The sequence below is a fragment of the Somniosus microcephalus genome, chromosome 2, assembly GCF_052327205.1.
Source record: "Somniosus microcephalus isolate GS21.2 chromosome 2, FLI_Smic_1.0, whole genome shotgun sequence".
NCBI classification, from domain to species: Eukaryota; Metazoa; Chordata; class Chondrichthyes; order Squaliformes; family Somniosidae; genus Somniosus; species Somniosus microcephalus.
Window position 1 is genome coordinate 75,090,456 of NC_140988.1, and position 19,470 is coordinate 75,109,925.

The 19,470-nt window shown below is 54.0% G+C and overlaps 1 protein-coding gene across 4 annotated transcripts in view; it reads left to right on the plus strand.

The window, feature by feature from the left end:
* Positions 1-6,036, plus strand: part of glrbb (glycine receptor, beta b) — a 291,220-nt gene extending 285,184 nt beyond the window's left edge. For all 4 annotated transcript variants that reach the window (XM_086010490.1, XM_086010459.1, XM_086010470.1 and 1 more), the window contains one exon: positions 4,628-6,036. In XM_086010490.1, coding sequence (XP_085866616.1) covers positions 4,628-4,924 — 297 coding nt within the window. In that variant the 3' untranslated portion in view covers positions 4,925-6,036. The remainder of the gene's footprint in view (positions 1-4,627) is intronic.
* The last annotated feature ends 13,434 nt before the right edge of the window (positions 6,037-19,470 follow it).

Sequence of the window (19,470 nt, forward strand, 5' to 3'; positions counted from 1 at the left end):
GCTGCATGTATACATACCACTGCTCTATGTATACATACCACTGCTGCATGTATACATACCACTGCTGCATGTATACATACCACTGCTCTATGTATACATACCACTGCTCTATGTATACATACCACTGCTGCATGTATACATACCACTGCTGCATGTATACATACCACTGCTGCATGTATACATACCACTGCTGCATGTATACATACCACTGCTCTATATATACATACCACTGCTGCATGTATACATACCACTGCTGCATGTATACATACCACTGCTCTATGTATACATACCACTGCTCTATGTATACATACCACTGCTCTATGTATACATACCACTGCTGCATGTATACATACCACTGCTCTATGCCGAGTTCTCACCTAGGCCACTGACCTCTGCAAACATAGACTGCTGGACTTCTATGAGTTCTCAGAATGTTTGGATTCCTTCTCCTAACTGTTATCACTTCTTGGATTTTGAGGAGTAATCTGACAAATTCGTGTTCCAGGCACAATGTTTTGCCACCAGGGAGCACAAATTTGAAAATTACTCCTTTATACTCTAAAATGTTGAAGTATCAGTGCGGGCATTCATGAAAGATGCTTTTACATGTGCGTAATAGTTTCATGTCTTCACTGCATATGCCATTGATGTTGCCAAGTGTTCAGTGGAGAAATCTGCTCCATAATAACATCACTCAGTTTTGATATTCTTAAATATCAGTCAGACCTCTTTCCAGCCTGTATTGAATGGCATTAATTGGCTGGCATATACGTTCTTGCTTGTACTGTAGCCTCCACTTGAAATCTGGCCATTTAAACGTTAAGCAGCCCTCTGAGGCTATTAGCAACCTGGACACTACGCTGCACTGCATTGATCCCTGTGTTACTAGAGCACATCCATCCTTATTTAGACAGACATATTGACGTCAATATTTGTAGGGATGGGGCAGGTGGGGGGAGGTCATACCAGCCAGGCAATCTGGAAATGTGGGATATGCGGAGATCATGCCGAATTTAACGCAGGACCTCATTTGAATATTTTTTCTCCATTTCCCAGATTGAGAGGCTGGCCAGCTGCTGGGGAACGGAGAGTTGTGGGGGAGATCATAGGTTGGTATAGTTGAATAGATCACAGGTCGGTGGGGAGAGATAGTGGGTAGAGGGGAGATTGTGGGGGGGTTTAACAGATTATGGGTTGGGGGGAATATCGTGGGTCAGGGAGGAGATCCCGAGGGGGTGGTTCTTGAACAGATAGTCGGTCTGGGGGAAGATCATGGGTCGGGGAGGGAGATTGCGGTTTGGTGGGGCTTTGGGTGGGAGGTTGAGGCCAATCATGGGGAGGGAAGCAGGTTTGGTTGAGGAGCCGGGCGAAAGCACACCTGCTCCTCCTGGCCCACCAGCAGTGCTGGAAAGGCACTTACCTGCTGGATCCGGCGTTTCTCACCTCCCTTCAGCTGCTGGGTTTCCTGAGCCCCAGGAAACCCGGCCCACAACAGATAAATCTGAAAGTGTTAAAATTTGAGGCATGTAGCCTGTTTAGCATATTTAAATGACTGACTCACATCGTGAAAACAGGTTAGTCACCCATCCCCAACCTGCCCATATCCTCCAGCTTTGCTGTACCCCATTCTCTCTAACATTTTTAGGGAGGGAAATTTGGTTGATTTGCGCCTCCCGTTAGCGCCCTCTTAGAACGTTAACGGGGTGCAAAGCAACTAGCGCCCGGGCATGGCGCCACTAATGCCTCCCGCAAAAGTCAGCGGGAGATTAGCGGTGGCAGTAACCGCTGGCGCCCCATGGCGCTGCGCCTCCGGCGATGACGTCATCGCCGTGCGCAGCGCCCCGCTGGCTCCCCGGTTGCGATCTTCGGTAGTGCCCCCTGACTTACCGCTGGACGCCATGTCCAACAGGGTCAAGGGGGCCTACCTGCAGTCAGGCCGGCGCAAATTAGAGGGGAGGTGCCGGGCGGCCATTTTTGTTGCTGGCTGCCTGCCAGCACCTGCCCCCATTGCTGTCCCCAGCCTCCTTGAGTGCCGGGCTCTTTTGCCGGCACTCCGATCCCTAGTGGTCCAGCAGGGCCCCGGGTCGCGCTGCGCTAGGCCCCTCCCCTTTAATAAGAGGAGGAAGGCCTGCAGTACCACGGAGCGACGTGCCGCAGCGCCGCACGTAGCACCGCGATAATCACTCGTAGCGCCCCAAGAGGGAGGCGGTGTGAGTGCCCCGCCTCCCTCTTGGGGCACTAGCGCCCTGGCGAAGTTAGTGCCCCAAAGGGGCGCGACCCAATTTTTCCCCCTTAATGCCTATTATGTCCACTGTTGAAAGACTAAAGGCTGTATTCTGTGGGACATCACTATTATCTACTGCCCCTTGTGTCTGTACTGATTGAGAGTGTCTTATAGACTGACAGTGCAAACCCACTACATAGTCTCTCTAACATCTAGGCTGGTGCAGTCTAATATGCATTACTTGCTAGCTGCAGTTCTATGATATTGCTACCTAAATGTATGATGACAGTTCTGGTTGTGCTTACAGTCATTTAGACATGTATCTTTTTCACCTGAAACTTCCTATTTCTATATATGGGCTCTCATGATGCAGGAAACTCTTTTTTATCCGGCACCGACGGGACCAGCGTGGTGCCGGTTTATCAAAAAGTCCGGATTACAGAGAGGTATAGTAAAAGATACAAGAGCTCCGTACACAGCAACAAATCCAGGCTTCCCTGTTGCTTAGCAACAGGTGCAGGAACCCCAGCTACAGACCAAGCATCCCTGTAAGTGCAGGAACCCCGTTTACACAGCCACAGATCCAGGAACAGCCACGAACATGAAGTAAAACTTACCTGAACCTACTCCTGAATTTTGCCGGTTAACAGAGATTTCCGGTAATTTAGGTGCCGGTAAATCGTGAGCTTCCTGTACTTCACACAAAAGTTCATTGTTTAATTCAGTGTTTCATTTTGAGCACATTGCTTGATAAATTTTTGATAACTGCTTTTCTGAAGCTGTATAGTCATATTGTTTTGCCTTTTGCGACTTCCTCTCATCTCCAATTATATGAAGAAAGGTGGGAAAAGATCATCAGCCCCATCATTGCTCCCCCTATCCATTAGAGATGGTATAACCTCATGCATTGCCAGCCACAACTGCTAATAATACTAACTACTGGGGAGGCATAGAAAGCAGATTAAAAAAACCTGCAACCAAGTTCAGGAAAATTTATCCCAAATTCTATAAGGCAATCAAACAAGCTCAAGGTGACTATGGATACCCATGGCACATCACTAGGCACACATACCAAACCCTTCCAACCCCAAACTTGTTAAGTCCCTTCTTAAATGGTTATAGTATACCTCATCTCCTAAGAACCTGAGTGCGACAACCCTCTGAGAAAAGAAATACTTCCTAGCATCTAACCTGACTCTGCCTACATATTGTATAGGAATTCCTTCTAGTCCTCCTAGCTCTTTCCAATTATATCACCTTGAACCTCTGTTTCTCCAAAGTGTATGATCATATCTATCTAAGGACTAATAATTAGGAGATCTAAGTTTAAGTATCAGCCTTGATAGTCTCCTGTATGTCTCCCTCTGTAGAGCCTCAAGAGCACCTGTCCTAACACTTAACTTTAGACTATGCTGTGGGTTTGCACTGTTAGTTTAAACTGTCAGTCCATAAGACAATCTCAATCAGTGCCTTTTTCTTAAACTCAGATAGATTTTTGTGCACTTCTTGCTACGTGTGATGGTTGCACAACATCTCTTAATTTTTCCCTACACTTGGCCAACCCTCCAGTTATTAGGGAGGGAGGGATACCTTTGCATCCTGAAAAGGGCATTTTGCAATTTCTTCATGCCATTCATCGGAATCTGCTGGATCTCATTACAAAAATGTGCTTTTGTTTGTATCCTCCTGTGCTCCATTACCGTGCAATATTGCACCCCCTGTAGATGGATTAATGAAAAATGCATGCTTTATATCATTAAGTAGCTCAAAAGTGTTACTGCAGGTACATTCCAATTGCTTCCTTAATATTAATGTGGCATGATACACATTGTTCAAAATAGTGCATTCCTACAATTTATTACAATGGCAATATATTTTTAAATACACTGCTTAACACATTTTGCATCTCAAAAGAGGAATTGCACCTCCAAGGAGACCAAATAATATCCATCATTTATTATTCGTTATCTCTTTGCAAGCAAAGTAATTAAAGTTAATATTACGTTTGTCAAGGCACTGGGCCTAAATTTTTGGCTGCAGTCTTGCAGTTTGTTTTAAATGCTAAGCCTGAAGGTACTGTCTTGTCCTTGAAACAAAATGTTTTGGAACAGCTGAAGCTGTCAGAGTGTCCCAGGCAGTTTATGCAGAAATCAATTGAATTATTCTTTACTTTCCCAACAGCCTGGCTGAGATTGGTCGGCTGTATTCTACTACCCTGTGGCGCCACATGTTGGTATACCAATGTAATGCGCCACTGCTCTATTTTCCTGTCATACAGACTAGGGCAATTTAAATAAAATACTTCATTTGTAAATTGTACAGTTATCCTGCGGTACTAGCGATTATGATAATGATGATTACAATGATGCTAAGCATTATCAATTATATTCTGTGTTTTGCTAGGTTGCAGAGACAAGATGCAAAAAGGTTTGTACTTCTAAATCTGACCTGAGATCCAATGACTTCAGCATCGTTGGAAGCTTGCCACGTGACTTTGAATTGTCTAACTATGACTGCTATGGAAAACCCATAGCAGTTAACAACGGTCTTGGGAAGCTCCAGTTAAAAAATAGTAAGAAGCCTCCACCTCCAAAACCTGTCATCCCAACTGAAGCGAAGCGGGTTGACCTCTATGCAAGAGCATTGTTTCCATTCTGTTTCCTCTTCTTTAATGTGGTATACTGGGCTGCTTATCTATGATCATTCCACCACTGGTGTCCATTGTATGAGATATGTCAGATATCATTGAACCCTCTCCCCATATCTCTTAAGCATAATTTTTCATTATAAATGCTCTGTGATTGAAAATTGATTAGCAACCAGATGCACTTATGTCAAATTTGAATGAGAGCATGAAATTACAATGCGTACACTATAACCGAACAACGTTGTATATAGCTGTACAGCACCCAGGCTGCTTTGGAGTTCATGAAGAATAAACTACATTACAATCTTTCTACTACTGTAAGAATAACATATTTATGGAGTTGTGATGGGTCATTTAAAATGTGCTGCATTCTTTCTGATACTGATACTTACACATGCACGTTTAATGTTACTGAGATACAAATTAAGTATGATTATGTGTGTACTTATAAAGAAATTCTATATCTTCTAAATAGTAAAGAGTAGACACTTCGATAGTTTTGTTTTAACTTAAAATTGTGTTTTCCAGAACTAAGTACCTCAGTATTTTATTGATCAAATGTGAGTTGTAGTTCATACCACTATCATTTTTTAAATGACAGAAAATAGTACAAACTATTCCAGTCAATGTCAAATTTTGATATAAGGTTTAAATTGCCAAAATAATTTATTTAAGTTATTGCATTATTGAGATGTTCTAGTGTCAAAATAAATATAAAAATTGTATATCTGTATTAATTTTTGCTTCAATATTGGATCACATAAATGGGCATATATCAGTTGTGTGGAAGTTCACCAATATCTGTTCTGAAATCAAATACATACAATTGGGATGGTAGTAATATATGAATTATGTCCCCAAAGTGAAGACGAAAGGGAAGCAAATGAATGTCTCTAGCGTTTAATCTCAAATTGTTTTTTTAATGCTTTTATTTCATACATCTAGACAAGATATATTAGCTATTGTATATTGTATGTGCATCTCATAACAGAGGTCCTGTTAGTTTTGATGACTAAGGATGTATTTGTAGTGCACTGCACAGACCATACGTATACTTGTAATGCACAATGCTGCAGGTGGTCTATAGGATATATTAACACAAGAACCTATGCTAAAATATAATTACTTTGTATAATAAACATTTTCTGTTCATTAAACTGACTAAATTCCATATTTTGCACTGAATTCCTTGGCATGATACCTTTAAGTAACTAAAATTATAGTTTTACGTGCCTACTTTTCCAAAAGAATAAGATAGCAATTCCCCAGCAAAGCTCCACAAAGCTTTTATGCTCTGATGTCCTCTGCAGAAGCAAACATTGGATCATGATAAATGAATCGTTATCTTCCTATAGCAATGCCTACATAAGAGTTTCTCAGATGCTTGCTCACTCTTTATCTCCATCAATGGAAAATGTCATAAAAAGTGATGTTCTTTTCAGTGAATATACCACCTTTAATGGAGTCTTTGATATGCAAAGACAAGCAATCACTAGATCTGTTCGGCCAGATATGGATAGCATTGAATAATGAGCTGACCTATGCATTGAGAGAACAGAAGTCAATGACTGTCATGAAAGCTTATCCATGATATTGCATGCATACTTCCCTGTACAATGGGATTAAGCTTTCTTCAGTTACAAACTCCAAGATTATTAGTTTGATAACCACATCTGAGCTAGGCTGTGGCCAACAGGCAGTGAAGATGGTTGAAAAGCTGGTAGAATAATAGCAATGTTCAAGAAATCTCAGTCCCTACCCAGTGTGCAATTCCAATATTCTATAAAGCCCGTATCCACACAGTGCTGCAATACTGTAGCCCTCTGGGCCAGTTTTCGGCAGGCGAGTAGCGTTGTGAGTTAGAAACACATCCACTGCACCAGAATGAGGCCGCGGTAGTTTAACTCCCGGGCCTCATTTAAGTCCCACTTGTCAATGTCCCACCCAAAGCCGGCAGGAAGCAGCAGAAAATCCCGCAGCCTGGAAGCCATCCTCTGAGACCAGGTCCAGCCCCTCCTGCCCCCATAAGGAAAGTATTTTTTTTTAATTACCTTTTTGGTCTTCGTCTATCCCCAATCCACTTCTTTGCTGGGCTGGCCTGGTGGGAAACTCACTGCCACTTCCTGCTCAGGCTGTTGAGTTAAACCTGCAGTCAAGTCCCAATGACATCATTGGGACCCGACATGCCCTAATGCTTAAAAGGACCGCGTGGGCTTTGGGCGCATGTCCTTGCTGCTTCCACAGTTGAGCAGGTTAAAGTCCCAAATGGCCAGCTTTCGGTGGCTCCAGGTTTAAAAACACCCTCCTCCACTTTTAATTAATTGGTAAAACTACCTCATTTTAGTTCTGGCTAAATCATTTTAGACTAGATAAAGTTGTCCAACTTCTGCAAATAACCAGATCATGATTAGGGTAGCATTGCAGCTGAGTTGTTCGCCTTTCATAGACCTACATGTTTATGCCACAAAGAATCAAATTGCTGTAGCTGCACTTTATTATTCTTTACTAGAAATGTAACGTGCTGCTATCAATGACAAAGCATTCTGCAGCTGCCAAATTGTGTGCAGACTGTCATCTGGAACTTTGGGGGAGAAATTCAACCAGCAGCCATCCACTTTACACCTGATAAAGGGGAAGCCAGGAGTTGCAAACCAAGAGGTGGGCAGCACCACGGCCGCCTCATTGATGCCCACGTGGGGATGCGGGTTTGATCGCAGGGGTGGGGGTCCAATCATGGGACGAGGGTCCGATCGCAGGGGGTGTCTGATCGTGGGGTTGAGGGTCCGATTGTGGGGGTGGGGGTGGGGGTCCGAACGCGAGGTGAGGGTTGGATTGCGGGGGTGGGGTCTGATCACGGGGGGGTCTGATCGCGGGGGTGACGATCTGATCACGGGTGGGGGTCCGATCGCGTGGGTGAGGATCTGATCGTGGGGGGTCTGATCATGGGGGTGAGGATATGATCACGGGGGTGGGGTTCTGATCGTGGGGGTAGGGGTCTGACCGCGGGGGTGAGGGTCTGATCACGGGTTTGGGCCGCTGATCACGGGTGTGAGGTTCTGATCATGGGGGTGGGGGCCTGAACGCGGGTGTCACGGGGGTGGGGGTCTGATCACGTGGGTGGGGGTCCGATCGCGGGGAGGGTTTGATCGTGGGTGTGGATCTGATCGAGGGGGCGGGGGTCTGATCGTGGGGGTGAGGGTCTGATCGTGGGGGTGAGGTTCTGATCGCGGGGGTGAGGGTCCGATCACGGGGGTAAGGGTCGGATCGCGGGGGTAAGGGTCAGATCGCGGGGGTGAGGGTCGGATCGCGGGGGTGAGGGTCGGATCGCGGGGGTGAGGGTCGGATCGCGGGGGTGAGGGTCCGATCGCGGGGGGTGAGGGTCCGATCGCGGGGGGTGAGGGTCCGATCGCGGGGGGTGAGGGTCCGATCGTGGGGGTGAGGGTCCGATCGTGGGGGGAGGGTCAGATCGCGGGGGTGAGGGTCCGATCGTGGGGGGAGGGTCAGATCGCGGGGGGGAGGGTCTGATCGCGGGGGGGAGGGTCTGATCGCGGGGGGGAGGGTCTGATCGCAGGGGTGAGGGTCTGATCGCGGGGGTGAGGATATGATCACGGGGGTGAGGGTCCGATCACGAGTTTGGGCCGCTGATCACGGGTGTGAGGTTCTGATCACGGGGGTGGGGGGCTGAACGCGGGTGTCACGGGGGTGGGGGTCCGATCGCGGGGAGGGTTTGATCGTGGGTGTGAGGATCTGATCGCGGGGGCGGGGGTCTGATCGTGGGGGTGAGGTTCTGATCGCGGGGGTGAGGGTCCGACCACGGGGGTGAGGGTCCGATCACGGGGGTAAGGGTCCGATCGCGGGGGTGAGGGTCCGATCGCGGGGGGTGAGGGTCCGATCACGGGGGTGAGGGTCCGATCGCGGGGGTGAGGGTCCGATCGCGGGGGTGAGGGTCCGATCGCGGGGGTGAGGGTCCGATCGCGGGGTTGAGGGTCTGATCGTGGGGGTGAGGGTCCGATCGCGGGGTTGAGGGTCTGATCGTGGGGGTGAGAGTCCGATCGCGGGGTTGAGGGTCCGATCGTGGGGGTGAGGGTCCGATCGCGGGGGTGAGGGTCTGATCACGGGGGTGGGGTTCTGATCGTGGGGGTGAGAGTCTGATCGCGGGGGCGGGTGTCTGATCGCGGGGGTGAGGGTCTGATCGCGGGGGTGAGGGTCCGATAGTGCGGGTGAGGGTCCGATCGTTGGGGGTGAAGGTCCGATCATGGGGGGGATCCGATCGCAGTGGTTAGAGTCTGATCGCGGGGTGAAACATAGAAACATCGAAGATAGGAGCAGGAGTAGGCCATTCGGCCCCTCGAACCTGCGCCGCCATTCAATGCGATCATGGCTGATCATTCAAATTCAGTACCCTGTCCCTGCCTTCTCCCCATATCCCTTGATCCCTTTAGCCTTAAGAAATATATCTAAATCCTTCTTGAATATACTTAATGAATTGGCCTCAACTGTCTTGTGTGGTAGGGAATTCCACAGGCTCACCACTCTCTGGGTGAAGAAATTCCTCCTCATTTCTGTCCTAAATGGCTTACCCCTTATCCTTAGACTGTGACCCCTGGTTCTGGACTCCCCAGCCATCGGGAACATCCTTCCTGCATCTAGTCTGTCCAGTCCTGTCAGAATTTTATAAGTTTAAATGAGATCCCCTCTCATTCTTCTAAATTCCAGCAAGTATAAGCCCAATCGACCCAATCTCTCCTCATACATCATTTTGCCATCCCAGGTATCAGCCTGGTGAATCTTCGCTGAACTCCTTCCATGACAAGACCATCCTTCCTCAGATAAGGCGACCAAAACTGCACACAATACTCAAGATGTGGTCTCACCAAGGCCCTGTACAACTGCAGTAAGACATCCTTGTTCCTGTACTCAAACCCTCTCGCTACGAAGGCCAACATACCATTTGCCTTCTTAACCGCCTGCTGCACCTGCATGCTTACCTTCAGCGACTGGTGCACAAGGACACCCAGGTCTCATTGCACTTCCCCTTCTCCCAATCTATTGCCATTCAGATAATAATCTGCCTTCCTGTTTTTGACACCAAAGTGGATAACCTCGCATTTATCCACGTTATATTGCATCTGCCATGCTTCTGCCCAATCACCCAACCTGTCCAAATCATCCTGGAGTTTCTCAGCATCCTCCTCACAGCACACACGCCCACCCAGCTTTGTGTCGTCTGCAAACTTGGAGATATTACATCTAGTTCCCTTGTCAAGATCATTTATATTGTGAATCGCTGGTGTCCAAGGACCGATCCCTGCGGCACCCCACTAGTCACTGCCTGCCACTCGGAAAAAAAAACGTTTATTCCAACTCTTTGCTTTCTGTCTGCCAACCAGTTCTCTATCCAAGTCAATACCTTACCCCCAATCCCATGTGCCTTAACTTTACACGTCAGTCTCTTATGCGGGACCTTATCGAAAGCCTTCTGAAAGTCCAGATACACCACATCCACTGGTTCTCCCATATCTATTTTACCAGTTACATCCTCAAAAAATTCCAGTAGATTAGTCAAGCGCGATTTACCTTTTGTCTGAGGGTCCAAGCGCGGGGGTGGGGGTCCGATCGCGGGGGTGGGGGTCCGTTCGCGGGGGTGAGGGTCTGATTGTGGGAGTGAGGGTCTGATCGCGGGGTTGAGGGTCTGATCGCGGGGGAGGGGGTCCGGTCGCAGGGGTGAGTGTCTGATCGCGGGGGTGGGCGTCCGCTCGAGGGGATGGGGGTCTGATCGCGGGGGTAGGGGTCCGACTGCTGGGGGGGTCGGAACGTGGGGGAGGATCTGATCGTGTGGGTAGGTGTCTGATTGCGAGGGTGAGGGTCTGATAGCGGAGTTGGGGGTCTGATCGCGGGGGTGAGGGTCTGATCACGGGGGGAGGGTCTGATCGCGGGGGTGAGGGTCTGATCGTGGGGGTGAGGGTCTGATCGCGGGGGTGAGGGTCTGATCGCGGGGGTGATGTTCTGACCGCGGGGGGGTGAGGGTCCGATCGCAGGGGTGAGGGTCTGATCGCGGAGGTGAGGGTCCGATCGCAGGGGTGAGGGTCTGACCGCGGGGGGTGAGGGTCTGATCGCGGGGGTGAGGGTCTGATCACGGGGGGAGGGTCTGATCGCGGGGGTGAGGGTCTGATCGTGGGGGTGAGGGTCTGATCGCGGGGGTGAGGGTCTGATCGCGGGGGTGATGTTCTGACCGCGGGGGGGTGAGGGTCCGATCGCAGGGGTGAGGGTCTGATCGCGGAGGTGAGGGTCCGATCGCAGGGGTGAGGGTCTGACCGCGGGGGGTGAGGGTCTGATCGCGGGGGTGAGGGTCTGATCGCGGAGGTGGGGGTCCGATCGCGGAGGTGAGTGTCCGATCGCAGGGGTGAGGGTCCGATCGCGGGGGTGGGGGTCTGATCACGGGGGGAGGGTCTGATCGCGGGGGTGAGGGTCTGATAGCAGAGTTGGGGGTCTGATCGTGGGGGTGAGGGTCTGATCGCGGGGGTGATGTTCTGACTGCGGGGGGTGAGGGTCCGATCGCGGAGGTGAGTGTCCGATCGCAGGGGTGAGGGTCCAATCGCGGGGGTGAGGGTCTGATCGCAGGGGTGAGGGTCTGATAGTGGGGGAGGGTCTGATCGCGGGGGAGGATCTGATCGCGTGGGTGAGATTCTGACCGCGGGTGTGAGGGTCCGATCGCGGGGGATGCGGGTCTGATCACGGGGGTGGGGGTCCAATCGCGGGGGTGGGGGTCTGATCGCGGGGGCTGAGGGTCTGATCGCGGGGGCTGAGGGTCCGATCGCAGGGGTGAGGGTCTGACCGCGGGGGGTGAGGGTCTGATCGCGGGGGTGAGGGTCTGATCACGGGGGGAGGGTCTGATCGCGGGGGTGAGGGTCTGATCGTGGGGGTGAGGGTCTGATCGCGGGGGTGAGGGTCTGATCGCGGGGGTGATGTTCTGACCGCGGGGGGGTGAGGGTCCGATCGCAGGGGTGAGGGTCTGATCGCGGAGGTGAGGGTCCGATCGCAGGGGTGAGGGTCTGACCGCGGGGGGTGAGGGTCTGATCGCGGGGGTGAGGGTCTGATCGCGGAGGTGGGGGTCCGATCGCGGAGGTGAGTGTCCGATCGCAGGGGTGAGGGTCCGATCGCGGGGGTGGGGGTCTGATCACGGGGGGAGGGTCTGATCGCGGGGGTGAGGGTCTGATAGCAGAGTTGGGGGTCTGATCGTGGGGGTGAGGGTCTGATCGCGGGGGTGATGTTCTGACTGCGGGGGGTGAGGGTCCGATCGCGGAGGTGAGTGTCCGATCGCAGGGGTGAGGGTCCAATCGCGGGGGTGAGGGTCTGATCGCAGGGGTGAGGGTCTGATAGTGGGGGAGGGTCTGATCGCGGGGGAGGATCTGATCGCGTGGGTGAGATTCTGACCGCGGGTGTGAGGGTCCGATCGCGGGGGATGCGGGTCTGATCACGGGGGTGGGGGTCCAATCGCGGGGGTGGGGGTCTGATCGCGGGGGCTGAGGGTCCGATCGCGGGTGTGGGGGTCCACTCGCGGGGGTGGGGTCCTGATCGCGGGGTTGGGTGTCTGATCATGGGGGAGGGGGTCCGGTCGCAGGAGTAGGGGGTCCGATCGCAGGGATGAGGGTCCGATTGTGGAGGGGGTCTGATCCCGTGGGTGAGGGTCCGATTGTGGGGGTGAGGGTCCGATCGTGGAGGGGAGTCCGATCGCGGTGGTGAGGGTCTGATCGCGGGGCTTGGGGTCCGATCGCGGGGGTAAGGGTCCGATCACGGGGCTGGGGGTCCGATCGCGGGGGTAAGGGTCCGAACGCAGGGCTGGGGGTCCGATCGCGGGGGTAAGGGTCCGATCGCAGTGCTGGGGGTCCGATCGCGGGGCTGAGGGTCCGATCGCGGGGGGTGGGGGTCCGATCGCATGGGTGAGGGTCTGATCGCAGGGGTGGGGGTCCGATCGCGGGGCTTGGGGTCCGATCGCAGGGCTGGGGTCCGATCGCGGGGCTGAGGGTCCGATCGCGGGGGGGTGGGGGTCCGATCGCGTGGGTGAGGGTCTGATCGCAGGGGTGTGGGTCCGATCGCGGGGGGTGAGAGTCTGATTGTGGGGCTGAGGGTCCGATCACGGGTGTGAGGGTCCGATCGCGGGGGGTGAGAGTCTGATTGTGGGGCTGAGGGTCCGATCGCGGGGTGTGAGGGTCCGATCACGGGTGTGAGGGTCCGATCGCGGGGTGTGAGGGTCTGATCACGGGGGTGGGGGTCCGATCGCGGAGCGGGGTATGATCGCGAAGGGGGGTCCGATCACGTGGGTGAGGGACTGATCGCGGGGTTGGGGGTCTGATCACGGGGCAGGGGGTCCGGTCGCGGGGGTAGGGGGTCCGATCGCGGGGGTGAGGGTCTGAACGCGGGGTTGGGAGTCTGATCGCGAGGCAGGGGGTCCGGTCGCGGGGGTAGGGGGTCCGATCGCGGGGGTGAGTGTCCAATAGCGGGGGCAACGTTCTCATCGTGGGGGTGAGGGTCCGATCGCAGGGGTGGGGCATGATCGCGGGGGGGGTCTGATCACGGTGGTGAGCGTCCGATCGCGGGGGTGGGGGTCTGATCGTGGGGGTGAGGGTCCGATCGCAGGGATGAGGGTCCGATCATGGAGGGGGGTCTGATCCCGTGGGTGAGGGTCCGATCGCGGGGGTGAGGGTCCGATCGCGGGGGTGAGGGTCCGATCGCGGGGGTGAGGGTCCGATTGCAAGGGTGAGGGTCTGATTGTGAGGGTGGGGGTCTGATCGCGGGGGTGAGGGTCCGATCGCGGGGGGTGGGGGTCCAATCGCGGGGGCGGGGGTCCGATCGCGAGGGCGAGTGTCTGATCGTGTTGTGGGGTCTGATCGTGGGGGTGAGGGTCTGATCGCAGGGGTGAGGGTCCGATTGTGGGGGTGAGGGTCCGATCGCGGGGGGTGGTGGTCCGATCGCGGGGTGTGGGGTCCGATCGCGGGGGTGAGGGTCTGTTCGCGGGGGTGAATGTCTGATCGCGGAGGGGGGTCTGATCACGGGGGGCGGTCTGATCGCGGTGGTGAGGGTCTGATCGCGGAGGTGGGTCTGATCGTGGGGGTGAAAGTCCGACCGCAGGGGTGTGCATCTGATCGCAGAGGTGGGGACTGATCTCTGGGGTGAGGGTTTGATTGCGGGGGTGAGGGTGCGATCGCGAGGGTGTGGGTCCGATCGCGGAGTGGGGTATGATCGCGGGGGTGAGGGTCTGATCGCGGGGTTGGGGGTCTGATCGCGGGGCAGGGGGTCCAGTCGTGGGGGTAGGGGGTCCGATCGCGGGGGTGAGTGTCCGATCGCGGGGGCGACGTTCTCATCGCGAGGGTGAGGGTCCGATCGCGGGGGTGAGGGTCCGAACGCGGGGGGCGGGGGTCCGATCGTGGGGGTGGGGGTCCGATCACGATGGTGTGGGTCTGATCGTGTTGGGGGGTCTGATCGCGGGGGTGAGGGTCCGATCGTGGAGTTGGGTCTGATCCCGTGGGTGAGGGTCCGATCGCGGGGGTGAGGGTCCGATTGTGGAGGGGGGTCTGATTCCGTAGGTGAGGGTTCGATCGCGGGGGTGAGGGTCCGATCGTGGAGGGGGGGTTCCGATCGCGGGGGCTTGGGGTCCGATCGCGGGGGTGAGGGTCCGATCACGGGGCTGGGGGTCCGATTACGAGGGTGGGGGTCCGATCGCGAGGGTGGAGGTCCTATCGCAGGGGCGAGGGTCCAATCGCGGTGGTGAGGGTCCGATCGCGGGGGATGGGGGTCCGATTGCGGGGGTGGGGGTCCGATCGTGAGGGTCCGATCGTGAGGGTGAGGGTCCAATCGTGGGGGTGAGTGTCTGATCGCGGGGCTGAGGATCTGAACGTGAGGGAGGTTCTGATCACGGGGGTCAGGGTCCGATCGCAGGGGTGTGCGTCTGATCGCGGAGGTGGGGGTCTGATCGCTGGGGTGAGGGTTTGATTGCGGGGGTGAGGGTGCGATCGCGGGGCTGGGGGTCCAATCGCAAGTGTGAGGGTCTGATCGCGGAGGTGGGGGTCCGATCGCGGGGCTGGGGGTCTGATCGCTGGGGTGCAGGTTTGATTGCGGGGGTGAGGGTGCGATCGCGGGGCTGGGGGTCCGATCGCGAGTGTGAGCATCTGATCACGGAGGTGGGGGTCCGATCGCAGGGCTGGGGGTCTGATCGCGGAGGTGGGGGTCTGATCGTGGGGGTGAGGTTTTGATCGCGGGGTGAGAGTCTGAGCGCTGGGGGAGGGTCTGATCGTGCGGGTGGGGGTCCGATCGCCAGAGTGAGGTTCTGATCACGGTCTGACTGTCTGATTGTGGGGATGAGGGTCTGATCGCGGGGGTGGGGGTCCGATCGCCGGGGTGAAGGTCTGATTGCGGGGGTGAGGGTCTGATCGTGGGATGGGTCTAATCACAGGTGTGGGGGTCTGATCGCGGGGGTGGGGGTCTGATCGCGGGGGTGAGGGTCTGATTGCGGGGGTGAGGGTCTGATCGCGGGGGGATTCTAATCGCAGGTGTGGGGGTCTGATCGCGGGGGTGAGGGTCTGATTGCGGGGGTGAGGGTCTGATCGCGGGGGGGGTCTAATCGCAGGTGTGGGGGTCTGATCGCGGGGTTGGGGGTCTGATCATGGGGGTGAGGGTCTGATTGCGGGGGTGAGAGTCTGATCGCGGGGTGGGTCTGATCACGGTCTGAGTGTCTGATTGCGGGGATGAGGGTCTGATCGCGGGTGTGAGGGTCTGATTGCGGGGATGAGGGTCTGATCGCGGGGGGGGTCTAATCGCAGGTGTGGGATTCTGATCGCGGGGGTGGGTGTCCGATCGCCAGGGTGAGGGTCTGATTGCGGGGGTGAGGATCTGATCGCGGGGTGGGTCTGATCACGGTCTGAGTGTCTGATTGCGGGGATGAGGGTCTGATCGCGGGTGTGAGGGTCTGATTGCGGGGGTGAGGGTCTGATCGTGGGGGGGTTCTAATCGCAGGTGTGGGGGTCTGATCGCGGGGGTGAGGGTCTGATTGCGGAGGTGAGGGTCTGATCGTGGGGGGGGTCTAATCGCAGGTGTGGGGGTCTGATCGCGGGGGTGGGGGTCCGATCGCGGGGGGGGTCTGATCACGGGGGTGGGTGTCTGAGCACGGGGGTGAGGGTCTGATCACGGGGATTGTGGTCTGATTGAGGGGATTGGGGTCTGATCGCTGGAAGTTAGCACTCCTGCTCCTCTTGGCCCACTAGCAGTGCTGGAAAGGCACTTACCTCTTCCACACAACTGTCCTCACCTCCCTTTAGCTGCCGGGTTTAACGCAGAAGTGTGAAGTGGAGCATATAAGTAGGAAGAATTAGGACAGGAAGTATTAACTAAATGGAACAACTTTAAATGGGGTGCAGGAACAAGGAGACCTGGGGGTGGATGTACACAAATCTCTGATGGTGACAGGAAATGTTGAGAAGGCTGCTAAAAAAAGCATATGGATCCTTGGCTTTATAAATAGAAGCATATTTACAGGGAGGCGGAGAGGAAATGGGGGAGCATGTTTCAGGGGGGACGTTCATCAAATGCTGGGATCGCGGAGGTTCTGCCGAATGTCACGGCAGGACCTCATCATCATTTTTTAACTCTGTTTCCGGCCTGACAGTCAGCCCCATTGACAGGCTGGTTGGCTGCCGGGCAGGACGTAAAGCGGTAGAAGGCTGGAGCTGGGGACCGTTCATTCTCATAGGACAGTACAATAAAGGATCTTCATCAATGCAAAACATTCAACAATACAAATTGTATCAAGAAGGCTTACCAAGTCTGTGGGCAACAGCCTCATTGAGGTCCTGCTGGCCACTTCCATCAGTCCTTATAACTACTGTCTTCTGTCAAGTGGTTGGAGGTGTGGGGTGTTGAACTGACAATTGGGAGGGAAGGGGACTGGTAAACATTGTGGGGTTCACGAGGGTGGGTCGGACTGGCAATCGGAAGGGAGGGGGGCTGGAAATCATCGCGAATTTGAAGAGGGGGTGGTTGGCAGACCGTGGCAGAAGGTTTGCTTGAGGGGCCGGGGGAGCACGCCTCCTCCTGGCCCACAAGCAGTGCTATAAAAAGTGCTTACCTGCTGGATCCGGCTGCACCCACCTCCATTTAGCTGCTGGATTTCCCGAGTCCTGGGAAACCAGTGTAGGTGGCGTTAAATTCAAATTGTTGTCAACATTTCAGGAGCTGAGCCTCATTTACATATAATAATTACTGACCTACCTTTCCAGAGTGATTCGCTCAGATGCCCCGAAACCAGAGGCGGTTAAAATGGAAGTTCATGGTGGGTTGGGGTTGGGTTTTGCAAATTTGCTGATTTACCCCCCTCCCGAACCTTTCCCACACAACGTGGAAGTTTAAAATTACACCCATAGTGTACAAAAGCAAGGAAGTTATGCTTACCTTTATAAATCACTGGTTAGACCCCAGCTGGAATATTGGTTGGAATTTTCACATTGGAGAGCATGTGGGTTTGGGGGCGGGTTGGCAGTTAAAAGTGCTGAAATTGACAGTGCATCAGGAACCCGCCTTCATCCCACTGACTTCCGCACTTAACTGGGCCGCGTTTCGAAGTGCGCCATGGACCCGCTCGGGAGACACAGGCGACCTTATTGAAGTAGTTAACTGCTCGTTGAGAGACCCTTCAGCACAGGGGTGCACCGCGCCGGAGGCAATACCCGCAATACAGGGTTTACAGGAGAGGATGAGCTTCCTGAACATTACTGAGCAGCAGTGCCAAAGGAGGCTCAGGCTATTGCACCAGGTCATAGCAGACATTTGTAGTATGATGGAAGAAGGCCTGCTGCCCAGAGCACCTGGTGGACACGCCTTACCAGTGGCTGTCAAAGGCACCACCGCCCTCACCTTCTTCACCTCAGGCTCCTTCCAGGGATCTGCAGCAGTCATTTGCAGGATCTCACAGTCGGCCACCCACAGATGCATCACCCAGGTGACTGATGCCATGTTTCACAACTCAGCCACTTATATACACTTTGCCACTGATGAAGCCAGTCAGACTGAGCAGGCACTTGGCTTTGCGGCTCTGGCTGGCTTCCCACAAGTGCCGAGCATCATTGACTGCACACATGTGCCCATCAAGGCAGTCCCACATCACCCAGGAGTGTTTGTGAACAGCAAGGGCTTCCACTCCCTCAATGTGCAGCTCGTCTGCAACCATAAAAAGATCATCATGCATGTGTACGCCAGTTTCCCTGGGGGCTGTCATGACTCTTTCATCCTGTGCCAGTCCACCCTCCCTCAGCTCTTCGCACCTCTGAACAGACTTACCAGCTGGCTGCTTGGAGACAAAGGCTATCCACTGAAGACGTGGCTGATGACACCCTTGAGGATGCCAAGCAATGAGGCTGAGGAGCACTATAATGAAATCCACATGCAGACCAGATGTATCAGAGCAAGAAATTGGCATGCTGAAGATGTGCTTCAGATGCCTTGACAGATCTGGAGGAGCCCGTCAATACGCACCAGTCAGGGTCTCCAAAATCTTCGTCGTATGCTGCGCGCTGCTCAAAATAATGCAGCAGCAGGGATTGGAGCTGCAGGAGGAGCAAGGCGCAGAGTGCTCAGCCACTTCAGAGGAGGAGCAGGTGGAATGCAAGGCAGAGGAGGATCCTGAGGTGGAGATGGCACCAGCAGCAGTGCACATTGCTGCCCAGGAGGCCTGGAATGGCCTCATAATGACTGGATTTAGTTAAGTTGCACCAGAACGCTCATATGGCACCAAGATGCTGTACCAACTTCCCCTCCCCCCCACCCTGCCATCCGCCACCAACAACACAAAGCAGTCCTAAAATGACCAAACCATTCCTGTCACACACGCACCCATTGCTCGAGGTTAAGTAATGTCTCACCATTCACTCCAAGTGACAAGACCAATTCTCATGTAGCAGGTAAAAATGGACAAGACGGGAAAGTGGTGCAAAGAAAAAAATGTATGTGCATCACAAATAGAACTGAAACTTACACTAACATTTTGGCAAACACCCATGTGCATACCCTTGTGCATCTAGGATTGTGTCTTTTTACATTTATCCGTGCTTCTACAAGGTGCTACCCCTGTGGCTTCAGCAGAGGTAGAGGCAGGCTGCTCACTTCTCTGCTGTGACTGCTTTGACACTTTTGGCCAATGTCCTCTGGGTTTTGGAGCCTGTGAGGGCCCTGCCAAAGACTGCTCCTTCTGCAACTGTGCAGGAGCAGACTCGGCCATCGGAATCCGAGGCAGCATGTGGGGATCTGACTGAGGGGGAGGCAACGGAGAAGTGGGAGTGCTTTGAGCAGAGCCCCCACTTCCATGTCCCCTCTCACCATCATCCCTCTCATGGGCCACCCACACTTCCCTGCTAGCAAGGAGCCGGAGAGCACCCTGCTGCACATCAGTGGGGCGATGAATGCCCAAGTCTATGTTGCTATTCTTTCTAGAGATTGGTTCAATAAGAGTCTGCAATGTGTTGTTCACAGCAAGCATGTTCTCGTTTGACTGGCGCCTTAGCTGCTCTGTGCAGGTGGCCATCCTTTCCATGGAACAGCACATCGTCGCCATCGC